Source organism: Pithys albifrons, chromosome 23 (assembly GCF_047495875.1).
Source record: "Pithys albifrons albifrons isolate INPA30051 chromosome 23, PitAlb_v1, whole genome shotgun sequence".
Taxonomy (NCBI): domain Eukaryota; kingdom Metazoa; phylum Chordata; class Aves; order Passeriformes; family Thamnophilidae; genus Pithys; species Pithys albifrons.
Window position 1 is genome coordinate 1,871,269 of NC_092480.1, and position 26,368 is coordinate 1,897,636.

Genomic DNA, 26,368 nt, shown 5'->3' on the forward strand with positions numbered 1-26,368 from the left:
TTATTTCCTCATTGTGTAATTTCCTTCTACTTGACTAGAAAACATCCTTCTGCTTCTTTTTGCCAACAATTTGCATTTGGGTTTTTTAAGTGTTTATTTCTGGTTTAAGTACTGAATTATGGTAGTTAAAACATAAAACTGGCTTGTTTTGGATAAAGACTGAAGTTTCTTTTACAAAAAGTGAAAATATACTTCAAAACTGTTGAAGTCTGTCATGATAACTTGAGACCTTCACTCTGACTGAGTTTGGATAAAGTTATCTTCATGGTTTCATCCACTTCATCTTTTCTGGACAGTTTCTTTAGAATTAATTTCCTCAAGTAGCCTTCCTGCTCAAAGGCCAAGAACATTCCTTCTTCCAGTGAGTACTCAAACTTGAATGCTCCAGAGCAACAAGATGTAAACGTCCTTTTGAAAAAGATTATGTTGCTTTCTCCAGGCATTTCCTTGGGAACTTCTCCTTCCTGAGGAAGAAAGAGGGAAGGTGTCAGTCCCAGCTGAAGGCCTGGGCAGTTCTGCTCAGCTCTCCCAGGTTTGGGTTGCTGTTTGTCCCTTCTCACACAGACACACTCACCCTGAATCGAACCAGCATCTCCCCACATTCCTTCTCACAGCACATGTAGTAACTTTTATCCTCTACCCGGACACTGAAGGCCACGGGCATCCCTGCTGAGGGGGTGGTGGTTTTGTAGCAGTGGATGGTGAAGTGCATCCCTTGGCCTGCAGAACAACAGTCTGTCATTAACAGAGTGCTCAGGCGAGAGCTGCAACAACTTTGCCCTGTCTTACCACTCCACTGCCAACTGCTGGCTGCCTTCCCTGGGTGGTTTTCCTGATTAAAGAGCCAGGAATTGAGTTTTATGGCTGCTGGTTGCACCTTTCTGACTTTCTGCAATAACCAGTTTGCAGTAAAGCAGGTGAAGTTCCCACTCAGTGTGGGTGGGATGTCAGACCCTTTCATGTGACTTTGGATTGTAAATAGTCATCTGTAAATCAGATTATGTCTGTATACATAAATAAATATGTGCAACAAATACCATTCTGAATGAACTGATGGAGCACTCCAAAAAATCAGAGCCAAAACTGTAAGTATATAAACTACTACTGCTACAACAAAGAGCTTTTAGTGCTAATAAATTGTTTAAATTTTAAAATGATCTTTTGTAATCCAACATGGAGAAAAAAAAAGGGGGGGGGGAAATTTAGAATGGTGTGATCAGAGGCAACCAAAACTCTTTCACTCTTTAATTCTTTAACTCTTTTTCTGCTTGTGACATCCTGCAGGCTTGGTCTAATCCAGGAATCTCACCTTCACCAATGGACAAGGCACAAAATTTCATCTCTCTTAACTCTTCTTTTCTTACAAACAAAGTTTAAGTCCTTACTCTCATCATTTAGAGTCAGTGACTGAAAGAACAAAGCCATCTAGAATAAAGAATCACAGAATGGATTGGGTTGGAAAAGACCTCTGAGATCATCAAGTCCAACCCTTGATCCAATGCCACTGTGATCACCAGCCCAGGGCACTCAGTGCTGATGATCACAGTGGGGTTGGATCAAGATGTGGTGGATTCTCACTCAGTGCCACATCCATAGAATGACAGAATCATAGAATGGATTGGGTTGGAAAAGACCTCCGAGATCATCAAGTCCAACCCTTGGTCCAACTCCAGTCCCTTTACCAGATCATGGCACTCAGTGCCACGGCCAAGCTCAGCTGAAAACCCTCCAGGGATGGGGAATCCACCCCCTCTCTGGGCAGCCCATTCCAATCCCTGAGCACTCTCTCTGCAAAGAATTTCTTTCTGCTCTCCAACTTCAATTTCCCCTGGCAGAGCTTGAGCCCATCGTGCCCCCTTGTCCTATTGCTGAGTGCCTGGGAGAAGAGACCAACCCCCACCTGGCCACAACTTCCCTTCAGGGGGTTCCAGACAGTGCTGAGGTCACCTCTGAGCCTCCTCTTCTCCAGGCTGAACACCCCCAGCTCCCTCAGCCTCTCCCCACAGCACTTGTGCTCCAGTCCCTTCTCCAGCCTTGTTGCTCTTCTCAGTTGGGTTGGAAGAGACTTCTGAGATCATCAAGTCCAACCCTTGATCCAACCCCACTGTGATCACCAGCCCAGGGCACGGGGTGATCACAGTGGGGTTGGGTCAAGACATGGTGGATTCTCACTCAGTGCCACATTCACAGAATCACAGGATCATGGAATGGATTGGGTTGGAAAAGCCCTCCAAGATCATCAAGTCCAACCCTTGGTTCAACTCCAGTCCCTTTACCAGATCATGGCACTCAGTGCCACGGCCAAGCTCAGGTTACAAACTGCTCACAGTTTGTGTGTGAGAAGGTACCACAAAGCCATCTGGAATAAAGGAGCAGTGCAGTGCTCATAGTTTGTGTGTGAGAAGGTACCACATCTCATCTCCTGATCTGTCACATCCTCAAACGCTGCCAGGTTTAGGTCTGGTCTCACCACCAACAATTGGCTGTTCACGTTTCGCAGGAATCGGTGCAGAGTCTTCTCCTTACAGAGGGCATCACACTCCAGCTCTGCAGAAATAATAACAAGAGTTCTTAGGATTCCAGCTGGATCTCCGCAGCTCCTGATAGCTCACTGCCAGCTTCTTCTTGTCATTAAGGACATTCTGAGTTCTTAGAATGACAGTCTCAAACAAAAGGAGGCCACGTCATTCTTCCCACCTCTGGCTTGTGGTAACCCAGGATTTCCCAGAACACAGCAATTTCTGTAGATGAGCAAGAGAAGCTGCTGTGCCTGCTACTGAGAGCTCAGAAGCAACAGCTCTGTCTTCTCCCAGCAATTAGAATTGCATGAAAAGGTGCTGCTGTCAGGGGAGCCACTGCCCTGCAGCTTGGGAGGAATTAAAGCAACCTGAGCTTCAGAAGGAGCAGGGGAGCTGCAGCTCTTTGTCTTGCTGTAGCCAAGTTTGGAACTTGTCCTTTAAGGCACACAGAGGGTTAGTAAAGATGAGCGAGTTAGTCCATGTGAAACTGATAATGAAGTTCTAAATGATGAGCTTTCAGCTTACCATCGTCATCTTGGTTCCAAGTGAGCCATGCAGAAAAAAAGGAAAGGAAAAACAGCATCAGTCTCTGCCCCCACAAAAGAGATCACTCTACCCAGGCAAGGCTGGAGCCACCCACACACTCCCAGAGCACTCCCCAGTCCTGCTGACTCTGAGTGCATTTGTGGGCCAAACAAAACCCCACATAATGATGAAACCATCAGTCATCTGAAAACTGCAGTCACCACCAAACCAGGGGCATGCAAAATGTTGTGGGGTTGTTTAAGGGTGAACAGGTCTCTTTAAGGCTGGAACTCAGGAATAATTGCCTGCAAAATTTTATTTTAATCAGAACCTTTATTCTGAGTGAGCAAAAGGACGAGAACCAAAATTGCTTCTGAAGAACAAATTGTTCTCTAATTAACTTTATTCCATAAAATTGGAAATAATTCCCTTACTCTGAGTCCACTCCACAGCACTGGAACTCTGGTGAGTGTCCTTTACAGGACTGTTGTATGAAGCCAGAAACACTGACTCAGATACTTGGCTAAAGAAACTTAAAACTGAAGCTTATGGGAAAATGGGGTGAAATCAGACTAAGGAATTACATTAAATCAGTATTCAAACAGCAAATGTTATTAAATGCTCTTCCAGGTAGCAATTACCGACAAAATAGAGGCAGAAGTTTTTCCCCAGTTTGACTGTGCGCACCAGGATCTCCTCAGTGCTCATCTTCAGCCTGCCAAGGAACAGGGAGAGGGTTCAGAGTGAAGCACAATTCTTACTCTGTAAAGGGAGAAAAGTTAAACCCACACAGACTTCCCCTGGGAAAGACTGAACTTCCAAAATACCCAACCTTGGTTCCCTTTCTGAGCGCCCCTGAAGGGTCTCCATCTGTGGCACCTGGAGCTGGAATTGTGTAGTTTGATGGCATCTTTTTTGCATCAGTGACCTGCTTATGGTGTTTTATGTCAGCTTGAATTCTGAAGGGAAGTTATAGCCAGGTGGGGGTTGGTCTCTTCTCCCAGGCACTCAGCAATAGGACAAGGGGGCACGATGGGCTCAAGCTCTGCCAGGGGAAACTGAAGTTGGAAATTTAATTCTTTGCAGAGAGAGTGCTCAGGCATTGGAATGGGCTGCCCAGAGAGGGGGTGGATTCCCCATCCCTGGAGGTTTTTCAGCTGAGCTTGGCCGTGGCACTGAGTGCCATGATCTGGTAAAGGGACTGGAGTTGGACCAAGGGTTGGACTTGATGATCTCGGAGGTCTTTTCCAACCCAATCCATTCTATGATTCTATGATTCTATCTGGATTTCACAGCTATTCTCTTGCAAGAGTGACACAGAGAAGAGGGGAGAAGAAAAGAGATTTCTCTTAGGAATTAAAACGACTATTTTATAAAAAAACTCCCAGCAAAATACAACAAAATCTGAACTAATCATTGAATACCAGTCAACCTCTGCACCCGAGAGGTTCCACCCTTCTCCTACACACTTCAGGGCTAATTGAGAAACACCCTTGTTTGTCACCACCTTCTTTGTGCTCGTTGTCAATCAAAGGGTTGACAATTCACAGCCTCTTGTCCTGGGCTACCCATTGGCTGACAATTCACAGTCTCTTGTCCTGGGCTACCCATTGGCTGACAATTCACAGCCTCTTGTCCCAGGCTACCCATGGGTTGACAATTCACAGCCTCTTGTCCTGGGCTACCCGTTGGTTGACAATTCACAGCCTCTTGTCCTGGGCTACCCATTGGCTGACAATTCACAGCCTCTTGTCCCAGGCTACCCATGGGTTGACAATTCACAGCCTCTTCTCCTGGGCTACCCATGGGTTGACAATTCACAGCCTCTTCTCCTGGGCTACCCATGGGTTGACAATTCACAGCCTCTTGTCCTGGGCTACCCATGGGTTGACAATTCACAGCCTCTTGTCCTGAGCTACCCATTGGTTGACAATTCACAGCCTCTTCTCCTGGGCTACCCATTGGTTGACAATTCACAGCCTCTTGTCCTGGGCTACCCACCGAGCTCTCTCCATCTCAACCTGCCTCTCAATCTGCTGCCTGCAAACCTCCCTGCACCAGATACTTTCCCCCACATTGGTTTTAGCATTGTTCTATCCCCTGCACTAAATCAGTGTGTTAAAACCAGGCCAAAGGGAGGATCCGGCTCTTGCACTGGGATTCCGTTGTGCAATCTGAATATTCGGCATCTTTCCAAAGCTTTCTCAGCGCTCCAAAAAGACTCACTATACAGAACAACTGAGGAGTGTCAACTGAGTAAATACACACACCCACCAGCCATTGGGACTGGGGTGGGGAATTTCCTTGTCCCTTCGTAAAGCACTTCAAAATATGTTTTTGAGAGTATTTTTTTTCTCGTCCTGTGGCCCGTGCAGAAGAGGCACTGACGTTCACAGCAGAGCAGCACATCTTTGTCTGCAAAGATGCACTCCCAGGCCTTGGAAACGAGAGCACAACCCCAGACCCTGCAAGCCTCAGCCTCGGGAAGTTCACCAAGGACCACTCTGGGCTTCTGAAGCAGAAGGGAAGGCACAGGCAGGGCTCGCTGACAGAGGGTGTAAGGACGTGGTGGCAACTCGGTTTAATGAGCAAAGCACCAGAAATGTGCCTCTTCCCTTCATCATTGAATCAGAGAAGCACAGAATCATAGAATCACAGAATTATAGACTCAGAGAATCATAGAATCACAGAATTTGAGTCATAGAATCACAGAATCACAGAATTATAGAATCATAGAATCACAGAATTATAGAATCACAGAATCATAGAATTACACAATCACAGAATTATAGAATCACAGAATTACAGAATTATGGAATCATAGAATCACAGAATTACAGAATTATAGAATCATAGAATCACAGAATTACAGAGCCATAGAATCACAGAATTACAGAATCACAGAATTATAGAATTACAAAATCACAGAATTACAGAGTCACAGACTTATAGAATCACAGAATTACAGAATCATGGAATCCGAATCACAGAATCACAGAATTACAAAATCATAGAATCACAGAATCATAGAATTACACAATCACAGAATTATAGAATCACAAAATCATAGAATCACACAATTACAGAGTCACAGAATTGCAGAATCACAGACTCACAGAATTGCAGAATCACGGAATCATGGAATCATTGGGGTTGGAAAAGACCCCCAGCATCCTCAAGTGCAACCCTGACGCAGTGCAAAGGCAGATCTTTAACAGAGCGGGCTTGAAAGGAACTGCGAAGAAAAAGGAAAGTTTTCGGGTGTCTGTTGGAGGTGGCGCAGAGTGACTCACCGCGTGGAGCAGCGGGATGCGGGAGGGAGCAGAGCCTGGGGGTCCTTCCTGGTTCCTCGGCGAGCCGGACAGACAGACGGATACAGAGACGGACGGACGGACAGACAGCCGGACGGACGGACGGAAGGCGGGGAGCACCGAGGGCACCCGGGGTCAGCCCCGCCGGCCGCGGGGGATGCCCGAGCGGGACCGGGCTGGGGATTTATAGCGGCGCGGGAGATGCGGCGCTTTCCCAGGAGATTTGCCGACGTCTGCACTTCCCCTCCCCGCCCGACACCGCGTATGCAAATCTGGGGTTACGGAGGAGGCTCCGGGCGCTCCCTTGATTGGTGTCAGCGGGCGGCGGTTCCAGCCGGGGCGTGCGGAGGTCCAGCCGGGGTTTGGAAACAGGTACCCCCCGCCCCAGCCGCGCTTCCCCTTCTGCAGCGCTGCCCGTAAACATCGCGCTGCCCCTGCGGGAAAGGCGGGCAGAACAAGCCTAGGAATGCTGCCCGCATCCCTGGGAGCTGAGCAGCATCCTGAGATACCCCCGCGGTCCCTCCATCCCGGGCTGCCTTTGGGGCTGCGAGTGTTTAGCGACGCTTCTGTTACTGCAGTGCCAAACATCGTGTAGTGATGAAATAGTGATCCATTTCATGGCAAGAAATCACAGAATCATGGAATGGATTGGGTTGGAAAAGACCTCCAAGATCACCCAGTCCAACCCTCACTCAGTGCCACATCCACAGAATCATAGAATGGATTGGGTTGGAAAAGACCTCCGAGATCATCAAGTCCAACCTTTGATATATTTAGAGGTTTCTCCATAGACTATTCACATCCATGAGGTACTGAGAGTGGTAAAGAAAATTCAGATGTTTAATTTATTCTATTTCATGTGTATATTCCATATTATTCTATATTATTCTATATTCATGTATATATTCTAACCTACTAATGGTAACCCAATTAAGTAAACACCTTAAGAACAATTTCCCAGCATCATCTGCCATACGTGTTTCTTAATCTTTAGATAGTATTGTTAATAACAAAAATATCTATAAAATGTTTGAGAATAAGTGAAGTGGGTTGTGTCAGCATAATGGATATTGTTACTGCTTTGGGGAAGTATTTAGTTCTCATTCTTTCAGCAGTTTAATTTCTTGTACTGGCATTTCATTTCAGAGCCTAATCAGATAACATTTGTGAGATTAAGATCCTTTCTCCTCTTAAAAGCAAAAATTAAAGATGTTAAAAAAAAAAAATCAACCAAACAAAAAAACCCCCCATGAAACAAACCAGAGACAAAATTTCCTTCACTCACATAACCTCAAATTCTTGAATGATTTCTCTCACAGTAGCTGACAAAGCCACGATTTAGGGAAGTATTAACTTGATGTCATGTTGAATGTTTTTGCTTGAAAACTGCAAAGTTCTCTCCTGGATTGTGGTGTCTTTTTTCCTTCCTCTTGGCAAACTCAGCCACGTCTGGGTGAAACCGAGTCCCATTTTTACCTACAGAAGTGAAACAGCCCAAAGAAAACACAAACTTATTCTTCATCCTCCGGAGAAGAACAAACCCGGTCTCGGCTGTTTCCATGTTGTGCTGTCTCTCATTTACTGACTAATCTCTCGTTTTTACTGATCTGCGGCTCGTGTTTGGAGGCGGATCCGCCCCGATGGACGGTCCGTGTGGGTGTCGGGGCTGTCGGGACAGGGAGCTCGGTCGGGACCGGGGCAGGACAGGGAATGAGAGCGGCATATTGTGCGGGGACAGCTCCATGTGCGGTGACTGCAGGTGGGATGGCCCTGTCCCTTATCCCCTGTCCCTTATCCCCTGTCCCTGTCCTTTTTCCCTGTGCCCTCTGCCTTGTCTCTGTCCCCTGTCCCTTGTCTCTGCCTCTGTGCCCTGTCCCTTGTCCCCTGTCCCTTGTCTCTGTCCCCTGTCCCTTGTGCCCTGTCCCTTTCTCTGTCCCTTGTCCCCTTGTCTCTGTCCCCTGTCCCTTGTCCCTTTTTCCTTGTCCCCTGTCCTTGGCCCCTGCCCCTTGTCTCTGTCCTTTGTCCCCTGTCCCTTGTCTCTGTCCCCTGTCCCTGTCCCTTGTCCCTTGTCTGTCCCTTGTTCCCTGTCCTTGTCCGCTTCCCCTTATCCCCTGTCCCTTGTCCCCTGTCCCTTGTCTCTGTCCCCTGTCTCCTGTCCCTTGTCTCTGTCCCTTGTCCCTTGTCCCCTGCCCTTTGTCCCCGTCCTTATCCCCTGTCCCTGTCCCCGTCCCCTCTCGCCCCTTCCTGGGCCCCGACTGGAAGGGAAGGCACCGCCGGGGGGTCCCGCTGAGCGGGAGACGCCGGGAGGGGACAAGTCCCGTGGGATGAACCGGGGCCAGCCCGGGATAAACCCCGTGGGATACGGGCCGGGGACAGCCGGGACAGCCCCCGGGAAGGGACCGCGGGCAGGCCGGGATAAACCCCGTGGGATACGGGCCGGGGACAGCCGGGACAGCCCCCGGGAAGGGACCGCGGGCAGGCCGGGATAAATCCCGTGGGATAAGGGCCGGGGACAGCCGGGACAGCCCCCGGGAAGGGGCCGCGGGCAGCCCGGGCCGTGGCGGCCCCTCAGGCCGGGCCGGGTCGGGCGCGGCGAGCTCGGCACAGACACAGACACAGAGCCAGGGCCAAAGCCAGAGCCAGAGCCAGAGCCAGAGCCAGGGACAGACCCAGACACGCAGACACACAGACACAAACACAGACACATCCCCGGCCCTAGGGCGGACATGGCCGGGGAGGCGCCCAGAGGCGACCACGAGACGAGCAAACGGGGGAGGATGGAGGTGAGCGCTGAGGGGGGACACGGCCTGTGGCACCCGGAGGGACACGGCCCCAGGGGGTGACATGGATCCCGGGGGGTGACACAGACCCTGTGCCATGGCCTGCAGGACTGCAGGGGTGACATGGGCCTTGTGTCATGTCCTGTGGCACCCCAGGGGTGACATGGATCCCCAGGGGTGACATGGATCCCCAGGGATGACATGGATCCCCAGGGGTGACATGGATTCCCCAGGGGTGACATGGATCCCCAGGGGTGACATGGATTCCCCAGGGGTGACATGGATCCCCAGGGATGACATGGATCCCCAGGGGTGACATGGATCCCCAGGGATGACACAGACCCCGTGCCATGTCCTGCAGGATCCCCAGGGGTGACATAGACCCCATGGGTGACACAGACCCTGTGCCATGACCTGTGGCACCCCAGGGGTGACGGATCCCATTCCATGTCCTGCAGGCCCCCAGTGGTGACATGGATCCCTAGGGGTGACACAGACCTCGTGCCATGTCCTGTGGCACCTCAGGGGTGACACACACCCCTGTGCTATGTCCTGTGGCACCCCAGGGGTGACACAGACCTCGTGCCATGTCCTGTGGCACCTCAGGGGTGACATGGGCCCCGTGCCATGTCCTGTGGCACCCCAGGGGTGACACACACCCCTGTGCCATGTCCTGTGGCACCCCAGGGGTGACACAGACCTCGTGCCATGTCCTGTGGCACCTCAGGGGTGACATGGGCCCCGTGCCATGTCCTGTGGCACCCCAGGGGTGACACACACCCCTGTGCCATGTCCTGTGGCACCCCTGGCACACAGAGGGGCACAGAGCTCTGCAGGGCTCTCTGGGGACACTTCCAGGATTTGCACAAAGAAACAGCACATTTTCCACCCTCAAGCTGGGGATGCCCCTAGACCCTGCCAGAGCATCCAGGGAGGGAGCTGCTGAATACACTGGCTTTTACTCAGAGATATGTATATATATACACACAAAAATACAATATATATATAAATACATGTATATATTCAGAGATCTCCATCTGGGATGTGCTCCCTGGGATGCTGTGCCTGCCCATGATGCCCTAAGCCAACACCACCTGTATTTTCCCTAAAATCAGTCTCAAGGTCTTATTAAACCTCTTCTTTCCTGAGTTAAACTCTGTTTGTGTTAAGCTCATTTCAAGTCCCACGAGCTGCATTTTTTTCCTGTGCTCTGTTGTCAGAATGAAACCTCAGAAAACCCTCAGTTGTCCTCCCTTGACAAAACAGATTTGGCTCATTCTGAGGACTCTCAGTCCCTTTGCAACACTGAACCCCTGGAAAAGGTCTTAAATGGTGAGTGATGGATTGAATAGACTCAAAAAGTGAGTATGTCATTGCCCAATTAATGTTATGTCATTACCCAATTAATGTTATATCATTACCCAATTAATGTTAAGTTTATGTCATTGCCCAATTAATGTCGAGTTTATGTCATTGCCCAGTTAATGTTATGTCATTGCCCAATTAATGTTATATCATTACCCAATTAATGTTATGTCATTACCCAATTAATGTTAAGTTTATGTCATTGCCCAATTAATGTTATGTCATTGCCCTATTTATGTTGAGTTTATGTCATTGCCCAATTAATGTCGAGTTTATGCCATTACCCAATTTATGTTGAGATCCTTTCAGATGTTTAAATAAAATTGCTTTTTTTTCCCCCTTTTACCAGAGATGAGCCAAGAAATTATGAACTTATTATCAAAATATGCCAACATTATAAGGCAAGTTAACTTTGTGCTGTTTGTACAGAGCTTTTCTGACTTCTGTGGGTGGATGGAGTTTAGAGGAACTAGCTCTGAAAACACAGATTTGGGAACTAAAATGCTGTTTTCCGTTATAACACAGAATTAATTTGATCAGAAACTGAGTGCTGATGGATGTTTTTAAGAAAAGGAAAAACAGCAGCTTTAGGAAGGGAGAAATGAATGGCATTAGTATTGATTTTAACTCCAGCTTTTTTCCCTCAAGTGAGAGAGCAGCGATGGACGCGTCGTATGTCCAAGAACTGGATGGAATCTTGGAAGAAGCAAAGGACATAGAAAACCAATTAATAAAGAAAAAGGAGAATCTGAAGCAGAGGTTCACTGTCCTTGCAAACTCTCTGCAAGGATAAGTGGGGTTTGTTCAACAAGCCAGACTTGGTACTTTCTGTGTGTTGAAACAAACCGTGGTGAGTGTTTTGGTGTCTGTTTCTTAGGTAAATATTTCAAGTTCAGGAAACTTTCAGCAACTTATTCTTTAAATAACAATGTGGAGTTAGTAAAAACAGTTCTAAGTATCTGCTTTGAACCCTGTGAGTCCAAGGTTTTCAAACGTTAAGGCTTTACTTGTGAACCCATTGAACACAGAAACTGTTCTGTTCAACCCAGAATTTTGCTGTGGAAATGGAGAAGGAGCTCAGATTATTTAATATTAACGATTTTCTGGTCTTGTTTTAGTTTCTAGTTATTTCCTTGCTACTTTAGGAAATGTTTGAGTGCTAAAATCTTTCTGGAATGTATTTCCAATCTTATTTCAGTTTTGTTGCAGGATACAAATGGTTTGAAGAGATCAGCTTAGAAATAGGAGAGTTCTACTAAGGATAAAATGTATAAAGTCTTAATTTGAAAATGCATTTAATACTTGTAGAGACTTCCAAAGCCACCTTGACATAAACATTAAAGCACATCATCCAACTTTGCTGTGATGTCAATAAATCATTCTTTTATTTTGTTATCTGGCTGTTTGCTGTACATTCATTTTATTTAAGGATGCTCATGGATTTCTTTGGAGCCCTTTTTCTTTCTTGTCATTCAACTCTGTTAAACAAGATGAAACCTGGAATGTACAGAGGATCATTTGTACAAATCATGAGGCTTATGCAAGGAAGAGAAGAATAAGATAAAATATATTTACAGCTTTACCCCAGAGCTGTGTAGTAATTAAATCCCTCCAGACTTAATAATTATACCCCTTTCATTATCTAAAACTCCCAAGCAAAGGTGCCACGTGTCAAAGTGACACCATTTAAACCAGCCAGGAGAGGAACTGGGCATGCAGGGTGAGGTTTAGACACTCAGAGAGGCAGAGATGTCCTTAGCAGGATTTTCAGAGTGCCTAAGCAGGGTGTAAGCATCTTACATGCTTAGGAATTTTGGACAATCCCATAAGGTGCCTATCTGCATCTTTAGCATCTAAAGACCTTCACAAGCCTTGCCAGGGGTCTGCAGCATATTTCCCACTCTCCTCTTTCCTCCTCCTCACCTTGGAGTCACTCGTGGTGATGCTGTTTAAACAGAAAAAATGTGGGAGGAAAAGAGAAGCAGATGTAGGAAGTGAAATTTTCTAGAATATTGTGTTTGTAACATCTCCACTCATACATATATAGTGATGACAAACCCCAGAGTTTTAAATTGACAACTCTCAAGTGGCTGAATTTAGAGAGTTACCCACAGTTAGTTATTGAAGAAAAATGCCACAAGTTTCATTACTGATAATATTTGGCTGTTACCTCCATTTTAGCTGTTTGTGTTTGAGGAAATTATGCAGCCCTTTTAGATTATATAGATTTATTTTATTTTATGTCACCAATATATCCAAGTATTACTTAGGAACAGAACTTAAATTATGTGATCTAACAGTTTTATTATAAATTTCCTCCCTCAGGGGAACAAGTTGCAGCAATTTGATCTATTTAAAAAACTTTGTAAAATCCAGTAAAATTAGTGAAACTCCATAATGAAGAACTGCTTAGTCTGACATTCAAGTGCTGCTGAATCCAAGGCACAACTCTCTGATTTTTGTTTTTCTGCAGCGATTTCTGATAAAATTGGTTGTCATTCCATGTCATAATTTAATAATAGGGGATATAAGAAGTAATTAGGAGAATTGGAGGAGATATTGGAAGTAAATTCAGGAATTATGGCCAGGTGAGCATATCAACAGTGTGGTTATGCTTATTAAACTTTTTAAATGGCTGAGAGCAACAAAACTTCTGATTTTGCTACAGGAATTTATATATAAAATAAACCAATTAAAATGAATTAAATAGGTAGTTTTATGTAGTTTCAGCTTAGAATGGTAAGTGCAGAAAGTTTAAAATATCCACTGAAAATAAACCAGTGTCTCCTTTTTTGAAGTTAAATAATATTTCATTTAAAATACATTAACAATACACTGATCTCTCCCTGTTTAAAGGGAGCTTTCCATAATTACTGTGCTGGATAAACAATACAGAGCATGTTTCTGTTGGCTGCCCTTCAGTGTTCCACTCAATATCTAAATATATGGGAGTCCTCATGACACAGTTTTTCTTCTAAATCATTAGAAAATAAAACTTTGGTGTTCTCCTGTTTGTCTTTGGCTTCTTTTCCTCTGGCTGTTCCCCTGACGATGCAAAACACTCACTCTGTTCTTGCCCAGGGCACCTCCATCTTCAGGGTTTCAAAGCCAATTCAAAGATTAAGATTTTATGATCAGAAAAACTGAATTCAGATTGTCACAAGCCTTAAACACATCTCTGATCCACTCAGTTGGGCTTTTTCTGTTCTGACCCACATTCCTCCTCCTGTGCTAACAGGCAGTTTCTTTTTAAGTCAACACAGTCAGCCTTTCCTCAGGGAAGAATTCTGGTTGCTGACTCTCTAAACTCTCTTTGCTGATGGTGCTTCTGCACCCACTGCCTCATTTATTTTGGTGCTTATTGGGAGGAACAAAGCAGGTTTGCTCCCTCCTTGTGATGCAACCCTGAAAGCTGTTCCTGCTGTCCCTGAGGAGCAGCTCCACATCCTCCCTCTGGCTCCCATCCCACCACCATCCGCTTTCCACTTCCACTCAAGGAGGTTTGGACAGAAAATTAATTGGCTTTAAAGCTGCCAAATCTGCTCAGCCAAGCTCAGCTGGTAACTACGTTTTCTTTAAGCTTCTCCCCTCCTTGTTTAAGCTGCAGTGCCTGTGAATTAAGTAGCACGTCTAAGATGACAGATCAGGAACCCAATATAAATGGATTTTTGGAAAATCTGGGAACATCTCAGACAAAGTTCTGACCCTCTTGAAGTCCAGGGGATTTGGGCACTGGGTCTTTCACACTCCTGAGCTTGCTGTGAATATCTCCACAGGCTGGAAAGTGTGATTTAAACCTCAGTTCCTCTTCTGTTTAAAAGGTAAAAATGGGAATTAACAGATATTGCAAAGAGAGTTTAGAGAGTCAGCAACCAGAATTCTTCCCTGAGGAAAGGCTGACTGTGCTGACTTAAAAAGAAACTGCCTGTTAGCACAGGAGGAGGAATGTGGGTGAGAACAGGAAAAACCCAACTGAGTGGATCAGAGATGTGTTTAAGGCTTGTGACAATCTGTCTAGAACTAATCAGAATTCAGTTCTTCTTATCATAAAATCTTAATCTTTGAATTGGCTTTGAAACCCTGAAGATGGAGGTGGCCCCGGGCAAGAACAGAGTGAGTGTTTTGCATCGTCAGGGGAACAGCCAGAAGAAAAGAAGCCAAAGACTCACAGTCCAATCAGTGTCACTCCCATCCTGAAGGAAACTTCTTAACTATGACTTGGGAACAGTAAATCTAAAAAAAAAATCCTTTATCAGAATAGGTGGCTTAACATGGAAAATGAGTGGTGGGTACAGCTGCATGTGAGGTCATGGTCAGGATAATATATTTTATATAATATCCTGTATGATATTATATAAAATAAGAGCAATCAGGAAGCAGGGGCTGCTTAAAAAGTCATTGATTTTTTTTCTGATAGATCAGCTTATCCTGCAGGGATTTGCTTCCAGCCTTCCTTATTCCACATTATCCTGAACGATTTAGGATATTAGAGAACACAGTTAATTTTTCAAACTAGGAGAAATCATGGAAAATTCATTGTAATCTCAGTAAGATGAAGGGTCGAGCTGAAATGGAGATAAAATTAAAAAAGGACCAGGGGTATCAGATCTGTTTCTTACAAACCAGAACAATAATTAAGAGTTTGTTTGGTGTTACTGGGTGGTGACCCAGCTGAGATGTGTTTGGTATGGGACAAGTTGTTCTCCTTCACTCTCTGGTAATTTGGTCTTACTGAAAAGAAAGTGGGCAGAGTGGGAAGCAAAAACAACAAAAAGTGAAGAAAATGCGATACGTGAGGAAAGGTTGGAGCAGTTGGGCTTGTTTAGAGAAGGCACAACTCGGGGAGGGCACGGTCAGAGACGGGACAGAGCCCTGGGCTGTGCCAGGTGTTCCCTGGGTTTTGCAGAAAGGGCAGGAAGAAATCAGCTTAAATTGCAGCAGCAGATTTAGGATGAGTATTAGTCTGTCTGGGGGTCCCTGGAGCGCTGTGCGTGCTGCCCTCTCAGGGCACAGCGCAGCTTTGAGGAGCTTCTTTATGCCCTGGCACAAAGAGTTGGTTCATCGCAGCGCCTGGGCAGGCTCTGTCCGGGTCCGGCTCAGCTCGGGGCGGGCAGCGCAGCCCGAGCCCGCTCCTTCCCGGCCGGGTCGGGTGGGCTCATTCCCATTCCCATTCCCAGCGCATCGGATGGGGCTAATTCTCATTCTTATTCCCATTCCCAGTGCATCGGGTGGGGCTAATTCCCATTCCCATTCCAATTCTCAATCCTATTCTCATTCCCATTCCCATTCCCATTTCCCCGGGATCCGCCGAGGTGCGGAGCGCCCGCTCCGCTTTCCAGACAAAGCCAAGGCATTTTTGAACGGCAAACGAGCCGACAAATCGTGAAGGAACTGCCCCAAAGCGCGGCTGCCTCGGTGCTCAGACCATCCCCTCTTCCCCCTCTCCTGCCCGTCTCCAGGTCGCGGCGATCGGGCGGGTCCCGGCGGTTCGGGCTCACCTGGGCCAGGTGCGGCGCGGTCGGGGCTGGGGAGCATCCAGGGCTGGCGGCAGGACCCGGTCCGTGGAGCCGCGGAGCGGAGCTGGGGCAGGGGCTGGAGCGAGGAATCCTCCCCGGCAGGCTCTTACTGTGAAAGGATGATGTCAGGCAGCGCTCATCTGCCGCCCCATCCCCGCTCCTGCCCACTGCCCTGGCACCGCTACCTGCTTGACCACCTCCGAGCCCATCGATGCCTTCTTCCCAGCGGAAAATGCTGCCCCAAATCCTTTTGCCCGCCGTCAGCCTCCTGCTCGCGCATTTGCAGTATTTCCTCTGCTGTTTGATGCAACTGATTCCAGGTAAAATGCATAAACAACCAAAGCCTTCTATGCCACCCTGTTGGAAGGAGGGTGGCGGCTGCTGCTGCTGCTGCTGCTGCTGGCACAGGTCGGTAGAGAATTTCCATCGATCAGGAATTCGGAACGGAGCGACCCGAAGCGCCCGTCAGACGCTAGAAATTCTCTGTTATTTATTGAGTAGATAAACGGAGGGGCAGGGATTAGAGCCGGCGCGGGTGGTTCGGAGCTGGAAAAGCAGATTCCCTGTGCATGGCAGCAGCTCCCAGTGGGCTGAGAGAGGCTCTTTTGGAGCAGAGCCATCGCTGCAGCTTCGATCTGAGCTGTGCAAGCCAGAAACTACCCCAAGAGATCTTTCATCTCAACCCAACTCGGCAATTTGTGTCATCATTGCACCGTTTGAGTCGTTTTGTTTGGTTTCCTTTGTTACTGGTTCGGGGGAGGTTGTTTTGTTTTGTTGGGGTTTTTTGGTCAGTTTGTTTTGTTTTGTTTGTTTGTTTATTTATTATTCAGTCTGAGACCTGTTTTCACAAAATAGGAACCCATAAAGATCGTGCCTTAATTCACCAGAATTTCTGCATTTTGATGGTGATGGTGTTTTCCTGCCCTTGAACCTCAAAGGATTGTTCTTGGGGTACCCAAAGCTCAGAAAAGCTCTCAAACCTGCCTCGTTGTGCCACCAGAACTCCCCAAAGTGTAGGATCCATTTCTATTGGTGCCTTTAGGAAGTCAGCAGATAATTTACATGCAAGAGCGTCGCCTTTCTCCCTTCCCTCCCTTGGACGAGCCTTTCTCTGCCCCTTTCCTCCATTTCTTTCCCCCCTGTGTTTTCTGTCACTTCTTTTTGTTCTTCTTTGCTTCCCTGGCTGGTAGCGAGGCAGAAGTGGGTGGCTGAGCCCATGGGAAACCAACCAGGGAGATGGAACAAGGAGCCCAACCCCGGGACCTCCCGGCACCCACCAGGCAAGTGCAGCACCTCCAGTGGGACCAAGGGCTTGGAGTGTGGAAGGCACAAATCCACAGCTCCAGCAGCTTCACTCGGGGCTGGGTGAACAAAGAAAACTGTTTTCCTTGCCCTGTTGTGCCAGTCTGTGTTCGTAGGGAGTGTAATAATGCAGCTTGTGCCAGGGGATTGTTCTCTGTGGGAATCATTCTCAGGGAAAAGAAACTTTTTGCTTCCCTCTCCCTGTTGGAGGAATACCCTGAGCTTTCTATTTCCCCCCCTCTGCCCTCAAAGCACAGAACCACAGAGTTGGAAGGGTCGAGCAGTGGGACTGTGGGCACAAAAGTGCTGGTGGGTCCCTGTGCCTTGGGGTTGAACCTGTAGGTTAAAATCCAGGTGGATTTGCTGCCTCCAACGTGATTCCAATTCCACAGGGAGCAAATGGCGTCTGTGTTTCCTCCATGCCCCAGTAAAGACTTTCTGACTCACCCACTCTACCTGAGTACAGTTTAGTGTCTGAGTACAGTTTAATATCTGAGTACAGTTTAATATCTGAGTACAGTTTAGTGTCTGAGTACAGTTTAATACCTGAGTGCAGTTTAATATGAGTACAGTTTAGTGTCTGAGTACAGTTTAATACCTGAGTACAGTTTAATATCTGAGTACAGTTTAGTGTCTGAGTACAGTTTAGTGTCTGAGTACAGTTTAATACCTGAGTGCAGTTTAATACCTGAGTACAGTTTAATATGAGTACAGTTTAGTGTCTGAGTACAGTTTAATATCTGAGTACAGTTTAGTACCTGAGTACAGTTTAGTGTCTGAGTACAGTTTAATATCTGAGTACAGTTTAGTACCTGAGTACAGTTTAGTGTCTGAGTACAGTTTAGTGTCTGAGTACAGTTTAATATCTGAGTACAGTTTAGTACCTGAGTACAGTTTAGTGTCTGAGTACAGTTTAATACCTGAGTGCAGTTTAATACCTGAGTACAGTTTAATATGAGTACAGTTTAGTGTCTGAGTACAGTTTAATACCTGAGTACAGTTTAGTGTCTGAGTACAGTTTAGTGTCTGAGTACAGTTAATATCTGAGTACAGTTTAGTGTCTGAGTGCAGTTTAACATCTGACCATGGCTACAAAGCAGCTGGGGTGCCTTCTTGTCTAGAGACACTTTTTCCAGAGCCTTGGCCTTCATCCCATCATTTCTGGATAAAAATAAGCAATTCCCAGCATGGCAGTTTGGGACAGGCAGTGAAATCGTGGCACACTGAGCAGAAACAGCACCTGAACACTCTGCCAGGCTGAGAGAACCCTGCACTAATTGCTTACAATGTTTAGAAACTGGGGGGAAATTACAGCTCTGTATTTGTCACTGTCTCTGCTCTGATGAGCCAAAGGCTGCTCAGCTTTAAGCTTATTTTTCAATGCTTGAGGTGGGGTGGTCACTCTAGTTGAGAAATTGGGTTTCTGAGAGGGCAGATTGTGCTATTGTGCTGGTTTTTAGTTTTAAAGCTTATTTTTAAATGCTTGAGGTGAATATTATAGTTGAGAAATTGGGTTTCTGAGAGGGCAGATTGTGCTATCGTGCTGGTTTTTAGTTTTAAAGCTTATTTTTATAAATGCTTGAGGTGGGGTGGACACTCTAGTTGAGAAATTGGGTTTCTGAGAGGGCAGGGTGTAATACTGTGCTGGGGTTTAGTTTTTATTTTTAAATGTTTGAGGTGGAGTGGAAACCACAGTCAAGAAATGGAGTTTCTGAGAGGGCAGGTTGAACTGTTGTGCTGGTTTTTAGTTTTTAACCTTATTTTTATAAATGCTTTGAGGTGGGGTGGGAACCATAGTCAAGAACTGGAGTTTCTGAGAGGGCAGGTTGAACTGTTGTGCTGGTTTTTAGTTTTTAACCTTATTTTTATAAATGCTTTGAGGAAGAAGTGGGAACTATAATTGAGATAAAGGTTTCTGAGAGGGCAGGGTGTACTCCTGTGCTGGTTTTTAGTTTTTAACTTTATTTTTATAAATGCTTTGAGGTGGGGTGGGAACCATAGCCAAGAGCTGGGGTTTCTGAGAGGGCAGGGTGTACTCCTGTGCTGGTTTTCACTTCGTGTGTTCAGTGAGCCCTTCTGGGACTGCAGAGCTTTTATTGCGTATTAAAGATTTCCATCCTGGAGCGTGGCCAGAATGGAAGCAATAAATAATTTTAATCACATGTTGGTTGATTCATATTAAAAACAAGTCTTTCTTTTATCTTTTGTAGAGTTGAGGTTTCTCTTAGCTTGTTGGGTGTTACAATAATGATTTATGACTTTTTACTGGAAGGTGATACCTTTTTTTGCAGTTGCTCTGGGAAATTATTAGAAGTGTTTGTGCTCCATGTGCTCAGTGCATTCAGAGTAGGTGCAATGAAATGGTTTTTAGGATTATTATTCAGATTTATTTGTTTAATAAGGAAGAAGTGTAGGTTTTGTTTTCTTTTCTTCTGCCTGGTTATTCTGAATGATCCCTCAGTGACTTGTCAGGTTTCTGAAAACTCCTGTTTGGACTCACCTGGGTCTCATGGTTTGTTACATTTTGCATGAATTTCTCTGAGGATCTGGAGCTCATCTGGTGGTTTCTGGTAGGGAAAATGAGCCATTTTATTGCTGTGCTGCTTCTCTCTCTCTGCCCTGGGAGGACGAGGCTTTCACTTCCATATTCCTGATTTCTGTAGTTCATTCCCCTGCATTTCGTGCATGATGTCTTGGAATGAATTCTAAGTAGATGAATTCTAACTAGATCAGATTTCAAGAAGGATTACTGAGATGATCACGTGAATGGTTATCACAGGACAAAGAAAACAAAAAGAACTTGGCTTACTTAGCTTAGGAAGTGATATCATTCTTCACTCTAAATAAAACCTGTGGTAAACAAAACAGGAGGAAAATTACCAAAGCCACATAAACAGCACTGCCAGAAGGACAAGGGGGATAAAGTGTCCCATGGATAAAGCCCTTTTGTAAATGGAAAGCCCTTTTCTGATCATCTGGACAACGAGCAGTTACCTGAAGAGGGAGTAAGTGCCAGGGGCCAGAGTAGTTTTTAAGGCAGAGTTGATATATGTGGATTTATGGCACAGCAGGTGGGAGGGGGTGGCTTAGGAGGTCTTTTCCACTCCTGGTCAGGCTCTCCTGTGAAGTGTCTTTCCCAAATTCCCCTTTATGTGTATCTTCAGAAAGTTTTGGTGCAGTGCCCTCCTCATCCTGCTGTCTTTGCTCCTGCTTGGATGCAGAGTCTCCTCAGGCTCGGGCTGCTCTCATTTTTAGTGCCTGGTTTGCACCTTTGCAAACGGCAGCTCAGCAAACTAAAGGTCCCTTTCTGCAAGTGCTGGTGGCAGTCCCTGAATGTGGACAGGAAAATCTTCTCCTTCTGTATGGATGAGGAAATCTCGTGGCACCAGTGCTGGGGTCAGATTGAGTGCTTCATAAAGGATTTAATCAGAGTTTAATTGAGTTCCATGAGGGGGAGGATGGTCCAGGATGGAATTTATTGCTGTAGCTCAACTCTGACTTTTTAAATCTCTTTTTCAATCTGTTTCCCTATTTCTTGTCTCTTTTGAAAATCTCTTAATTAAACCTTGTAATAATTTTATCATTACCATGTTTGAGATGTAAAGAAGGATTTGGGCATTGGCAAATTGGGGAAGAAGGAAGGAGTCTTGCAGTTTGCCCTCCTGTGTGCCAAACACCCTCCTCAGCGGGGGCTGTTCTGAAGGAACCAGCTTAGAAAAACCCTTGTCTGCAGCTTGGCTCTCTTGCAGATGCTCTGAAAAAGCAAGATGTGGATGTGAGCAAATGGCTTGAGAGGCTGGGGCTGAACTGTGCAGCAGCTCCCCTTAATCACCAGGATAAGAATGCAGGCTGGAAGCAGCAGTGGAGAAGGTGCCTGGTAAAACCAGAACTAGTTGGCATGGCAAGCTCAGCACAGCCTGGAATCCAGTCAGTGTGTGGTGTTTTCTGAACCAGACCTGTTCGGGCTTGGGTTTGTGCTTGCCACACCTTTTGTCAGGATTGCACTTAGACCTCAGTGCCATCAGCTGGAGGTTGGGTGGGTGCTCAGTGGTCTGGGCAGAGCAGCAGAGCAGCTGCAGAGCCCTGGGCACAGCCTGGGCAGGTGAGCAGGGCACAGGATGGGCAGGGGAGGCGGCAGGTAAATCCACTCCTCAGCTAAATGGATTGGTGCAGCAATCCCTGTGTTGATGAGGCTTTGCAAACCAGGCTGTTGGAGCCAATGACTGACATCACTGCTGGGTCCCAGCATTCCAATCAGTTCATGCTTTCCTGGGGCTTTTGTCCTGGAACTGGCACTGACAGGGGGTTATTGCAGTCAAACGAGAGGCTCCATCAGAAATGATCCCGTTCTGCTATTGCTTATTTACTTACCAAATAAAATGGGTAAATCTCTTTTGTCCTGTCCTGTAAATGTGTTTCAGCTCAGTGTCATTTGTGTTCCTCCTGATTGCCATTTTGGGGGGGATTGCAATTATTTTTCTTTTTTTCTTTTTTTTTTTCCCTCTCAATTATTTACAAAATAAATTACAAATAGATGTTTCTTCAAATAAAATAAAAGTTGTCATCTTTTCTATCCTCCTATATTTTATTACCTCCTCTGGGCTGTAGAACTGGTGTCTCTGATGGATTATCTACAGCAGAGTAGATCAATCCACTGGATTTTTTGTGGATTTTGGGATATTGTGGGGACTCAGCTTCACCCTGAGTGTCCACTGCACCCTGGCTGCTTGCAGAGTGCTGAATGCTGTTCTAGACATCCAAACTCAACCTTTAGCAGTTGTCACTTTATTCCATGGAAAATCTGAATTCCCAGCTTTTTCTTCTCCTTGCAGGTTTAAAGAATGACCTGCCCAGCCCACCCAAAGAGCAAATCCTGTGCCACAGAGCCAGGGGTTTGCAGTGCATCTCCCCCTTAGTGCAGAGCGTGGAGGAGACCCCTGTGCCCATCCCAGCCAAGATCAAAGGGCATATTCCCAAATGGATCAATGGCAATCTCCTGAGGAATGGTCCTGGCAAGTTCGAGTTTGGCAAAGACAAGTAAGTCTCCTTTGAGTGAGTTTGTCAAATGGTTCTGGCCTGAGCTCTGCCTGAACTAAAGGAGACCTCCCAGAACGTCTCACCACTACTTGGAGCACCTTGTAGTTTGTTTTGAAGGAAGGAGGAAATGCTTATGTCATTCTTTGGAGAGCAGTTGCTGCCTCATTTGGAAACTGCCAGTGGGCTCAGTGCAAGTAGGAGCACGGTGAGGCATTAAGGGTGGAGAGCTCTCAGCTCCTACACTGGGGAATGAGCAGCTGGGCTGGGGAGCAAACCCTGCACCCTCCAACCCTCTGCCCTGACAGGAGTCCCTCCTGAGCCCTCTGAAGTGCAGGGCAGCAGGGGGGGAATTGGCTGCACTAATTGTGTGTGCTGCCTTAGAACCAAATCCACCTCCTTGTAAAAGTCATGTATTAAAATATTTCCCCAAGGCAACTCCTGCCTTTGGCTTGGGATCTGCCATTCCAAGGAAGTGCCAAGCCAAGCTCTTCCCCCAGCAAAGCTGATGGCAGCAACTGGGCAAAGCTGAGCATCTTAACATGTGTCCAGACACAGACCATCAGCTCTGCTGAGAGTCTCACAGAGTTCTTGTCTTGGAGAGAATAACACCCTGCCAGGAGCTGAGAGCTGAAGGCTCCTTCTTGGGCTTCCAATAATAATTTATATTATTGCAGCACCATTTCTGTTCCCTGTGCAGGACTCTGTGCAGTGACTGGTTTACCAGGACAGATTATTCTCCCCAAAACTTCTCTCTCTCTGTCTCTGTCTCTCTGTCTCTCTCTGTCTCTCTGTCTCTGTCTCTCTCTAGATCTATATCTATATGTGTATATAGATCTATATCTATAGATAGATGATAGACAGATGTATAGATAGATAAAGATATAGAGACAGATATAGATATATGGACATATAATATTTCCAGACTTCATGTCCCACAGCTGCAAATCCCCTTGTTTTGCTTCACTCCATTCAAACGTTTTCCAAAACAAAGCTACTCCTGGCTCAGGGCTGGTGGGACCTGGGCACTGCCTTTCACAGATAATAATAAACCTAAAGCATAAAGGCAGGAGGGTGCAGATGATCACAACATCATGTAGTGCCCAACTTCTGTCCTCTTACTCACCTCTTACTCACCTCTATTTTTCTCTTTTTGATCTCTTTTTGTTATATTTTTGTTCTCTTTTTGTTATATTTTTGATCTCTTTTTGTTATCTTTTTGATCTCTGTTATATTTTTGTTCTCTTTTTGTTATATTTTTGATCTCTTTTTGTTATCTTTTTGATCTCTGTTATCTTTTTGTTCTCTTTTTGTTATATTTTTGATCTCTTTTTGTTATCTTTTTGATATATTTTTGTTATATTTTTGATCTTTTTTGTTATATTTTTGTTCTCTTTTTGTTATCTTTTTGATATATTTTTATTATCTTTTTTATCTCTTTTTGTTCTCTTTTGTTATATTTTTGATATCTTTTTAATATCTTTTTGTTATCTTTTTGATCTCTTTTGTTATCTTTTTGATCTCTTTTTGTTATATTTTGATATCTTTTTGTTATATTTTGATCTCTTTTTGTTATCTTTTAATCTCTTTTTGTTATATTTTTGATATATTTTTGTTATCTTTTGATATCTTTTTATTATCTTTTTTATCTCTTTTTGTTCTCTTTTGTTATATTTTTGATATCGTTTTTCATATCTTTTTGTTATCTTTTTGATCTCTTTCCTATTTTCTTTATCTCTTTTCAAAAATCTCTCCCTTATCTCTTTTTATCTCTCCTTTATCCTTCTCCCTGAAGCTACAACCACTGGTTTGATGGCATGGCCCTGCTGCACCAGTTCCACCTGGAGGGGGGCACCGTGTCCTACCGGAGCAGATTCCTGCACAGCGACTCCTTCCTCACCAACAGGCACCAAAACCGCATTGTGCTCTCCGAGTTTGGCACCTTGGCACTGCCAGACCCCTGCAAGAGCCTCTTCGGGCGCTTCCTGGCACGCTTCGAGATGCCACGTGAGAGGGTTTCGAAGAAATGGGATGTTCTCTTGGGGAACTTGTGGTTGGTTGTGGAGGGAGGTGTGAGGAGCTCGGGTGGTTTGTTCTGAGCCTGTGGGTTTTCTTGGAATGTGCCCCATTGGGACAACAGCAACAAATTCATAGAATCACAGAATCAGTTGGGTTGGAAGAGACCTCTGAGATCATCAAGTCCAACCCCTGATCCAACCCCACTTTGATTACCAGATCATGGCACTCAGTGCCACGTCCAGTGTCACCTTAAAAACCTCCAAGGATGGGGAATCCACCCCCTCTCTGGGCAGCCCATTCCAATGCCTGACTATTCTCTCTGTAAAGAATTTCTTCCTGATATCCAGCCTAAACCTTCCTTGGCAGAGCTTAAGCCCTTCTTGTCCTACTGTTGGTTGCCTGAGAGAAGAGACCAATCCCCACCTGGCTACAACATCCTTTCAGGGAGTTGTAGAGAGTGATAAGGTCTCCCCTGAGCCTCCTCTTCTCCAGGCTGAACACCCCCAGCTCCCTCAGCCTCTCCCCACAGCACTTGTGCTCCAGTCCCTTCTCCAGCCTCGTTGCTCTTCTCAGTTGGATTGGAAGAGATCTCTGAGATCACCAAGTCCAACCCTTGATCCAATCCCACTGTGATCACCAGCCCAGGGCACGGAGTGCCCTGGGCTGGTGATCACAGTGGGGTTGGATCAAGACCTGTTGGATTCTCTGTCCCTGGAGGTGACTCAGTGGGGTTGGATCAAGACCTGTTGGATTCTCTGTCCCTGGAGGTGACTCAGTGGGGTTGGATCAAGACCTGTTGGATTCTCTGTCCCTGGAGGTGTTTCAGAGGACACTCAGTGCCACATCCAGTCCCTTCTCCAGCCTCGTTGCTCTTCTCTGGCCCCGCTCCAGCCCCTCAATCTCTTTCCTGACCTGAGGGACCCAGAACTGAACACAACACTCAAGGTGTCAGGCTCGCCCTGGAGAGGCACATCCAGTTTGATGTGCCAGTTCAGGACACTTGTTCCAGTTTGTTGCAAAGTTTGCAGCAGAAATCTCCCCCCAAAGAACATCCTGTGCAGTGCTGGTAATGAGAATTACACCCTCCTGTTCCACCTGGGCACAGCTCTGCCCTTAAAACGCCTTGCCTGGCTAAGCCTGTAGGGTAAGTGGGCTAATCCCTCCCTTCCTGGACTAAGGTGCAGGAGATTATTTGAGGAGGGTGAAGGTGGGATTGCACAGCAGTGGAAGCACCATCACCTCTGGCATTCTATGTGTGTCAGGAGAGAAAGAGGCTTAAATACAAGCAAAGGACTTCCCACAAAAACCAGAACAGACCTGAAGTTTGCAAGTTGTTGCTCATGGCCTGACCATCTTCTGCTTCTTGTGTTCCCTGAGGAGGTGGATCCCATCCTGCTGTGCCATCTGCTCTCCAGTGAGGCTCCCCAGCTCTCACAATACACTGCAGAACCATTTCCATCCCCCTGCTCCTTTCCCAGCTCCAGCAGGTTGTTCCTGCCCACCTTTGCTAGTTTGACTCTTTACCCCTTGTGGAGGGAATTCCTCACTGCAGGATCCTCTGGATTTTCCCTCTGCCAGCCTCGGGCTGTGTGTTCAGCACACACACAGTACTCAGCTGGGGGAGCAGCTTTCCCCTCAGCTCTTCAGCCACCTGGCAGTGAGTCCCAGCTCCCCTCAGAGCTGTGTGTGTGTGTGTAGCTCTCAAAAGACACTTCCCTGCCTCGGTTTTAAAAGGAATGGCAGTAGGGAAGGAGCAGCATCCCCTGTCCCACACAAAGAGCATCCCTGCCTGCCTTCCCATCTGTCTTGGGGTGAGCTGGCAAAATGTGTCAGTGTCAGCCTCTTCTTCCTCCCCACACTGAGAAAAGGGAGAAAGGAAAGAAACCTGGAAACTCAAACCAGTTTAAGCTTAAACTAACTATATATATTTATACAGAAAAGAGAAAATTAAAAGAAAACTGCAATATAACACACACTTAGACAAGTTAGACACTTAC

General features: G+C 46.3%; 2 protein-coding genes across 2 annotated transcripts in view; one reads left to right on the forward strand and one right to left on the reverse strand.

The window, feature by feature from the left end:
• IL18 (interleukin 18) lies at positions 1-16,525 on the reverse strand. Its single transcript, XM_071576357.1, has 8 exons — positions 16,202-16,525; positions 15,999-16,125; positions 7,641-7,831; positions 3,686-3,759; positions 3,045-3,053; positions 2,410-2,547; positions 575-720; positions 1-464 (listed from the first exon to the last, which is right to left on the reverse strand). Coding segments are annotated over exons 3-8 (621 nt in total). The 5' UTR covers positions 7,643-7,831; positions 15,999-16,125; positions 16,202-16,525; the 3' UTR covers positions 1-212.
• Positions 16,107-26,368, forward strand: part of BCO2 (beta-carotene oxygenase 2) — a 19,306-nt gene continuing 9,044 nt past the window's right edge. The window contains exons 1-3 of the mRNA XM_071576356.1: positions 16,107-16,336; positions 22,151-22,355; positions 24,148-24,359. Of these exons, the coding sequence (XP_071432457.1) occupies positions 16,228-16,336; positions 22,151-22,355; positions 24,148-24,359 (526 nt within the window). The 5' untranslated portion in view covers positions 16,107-16,227. The remainder of the gene's footprint in view (positions 16,337-22,150; positions 22,356-24,147; positions 24,360-26,368) is intronic.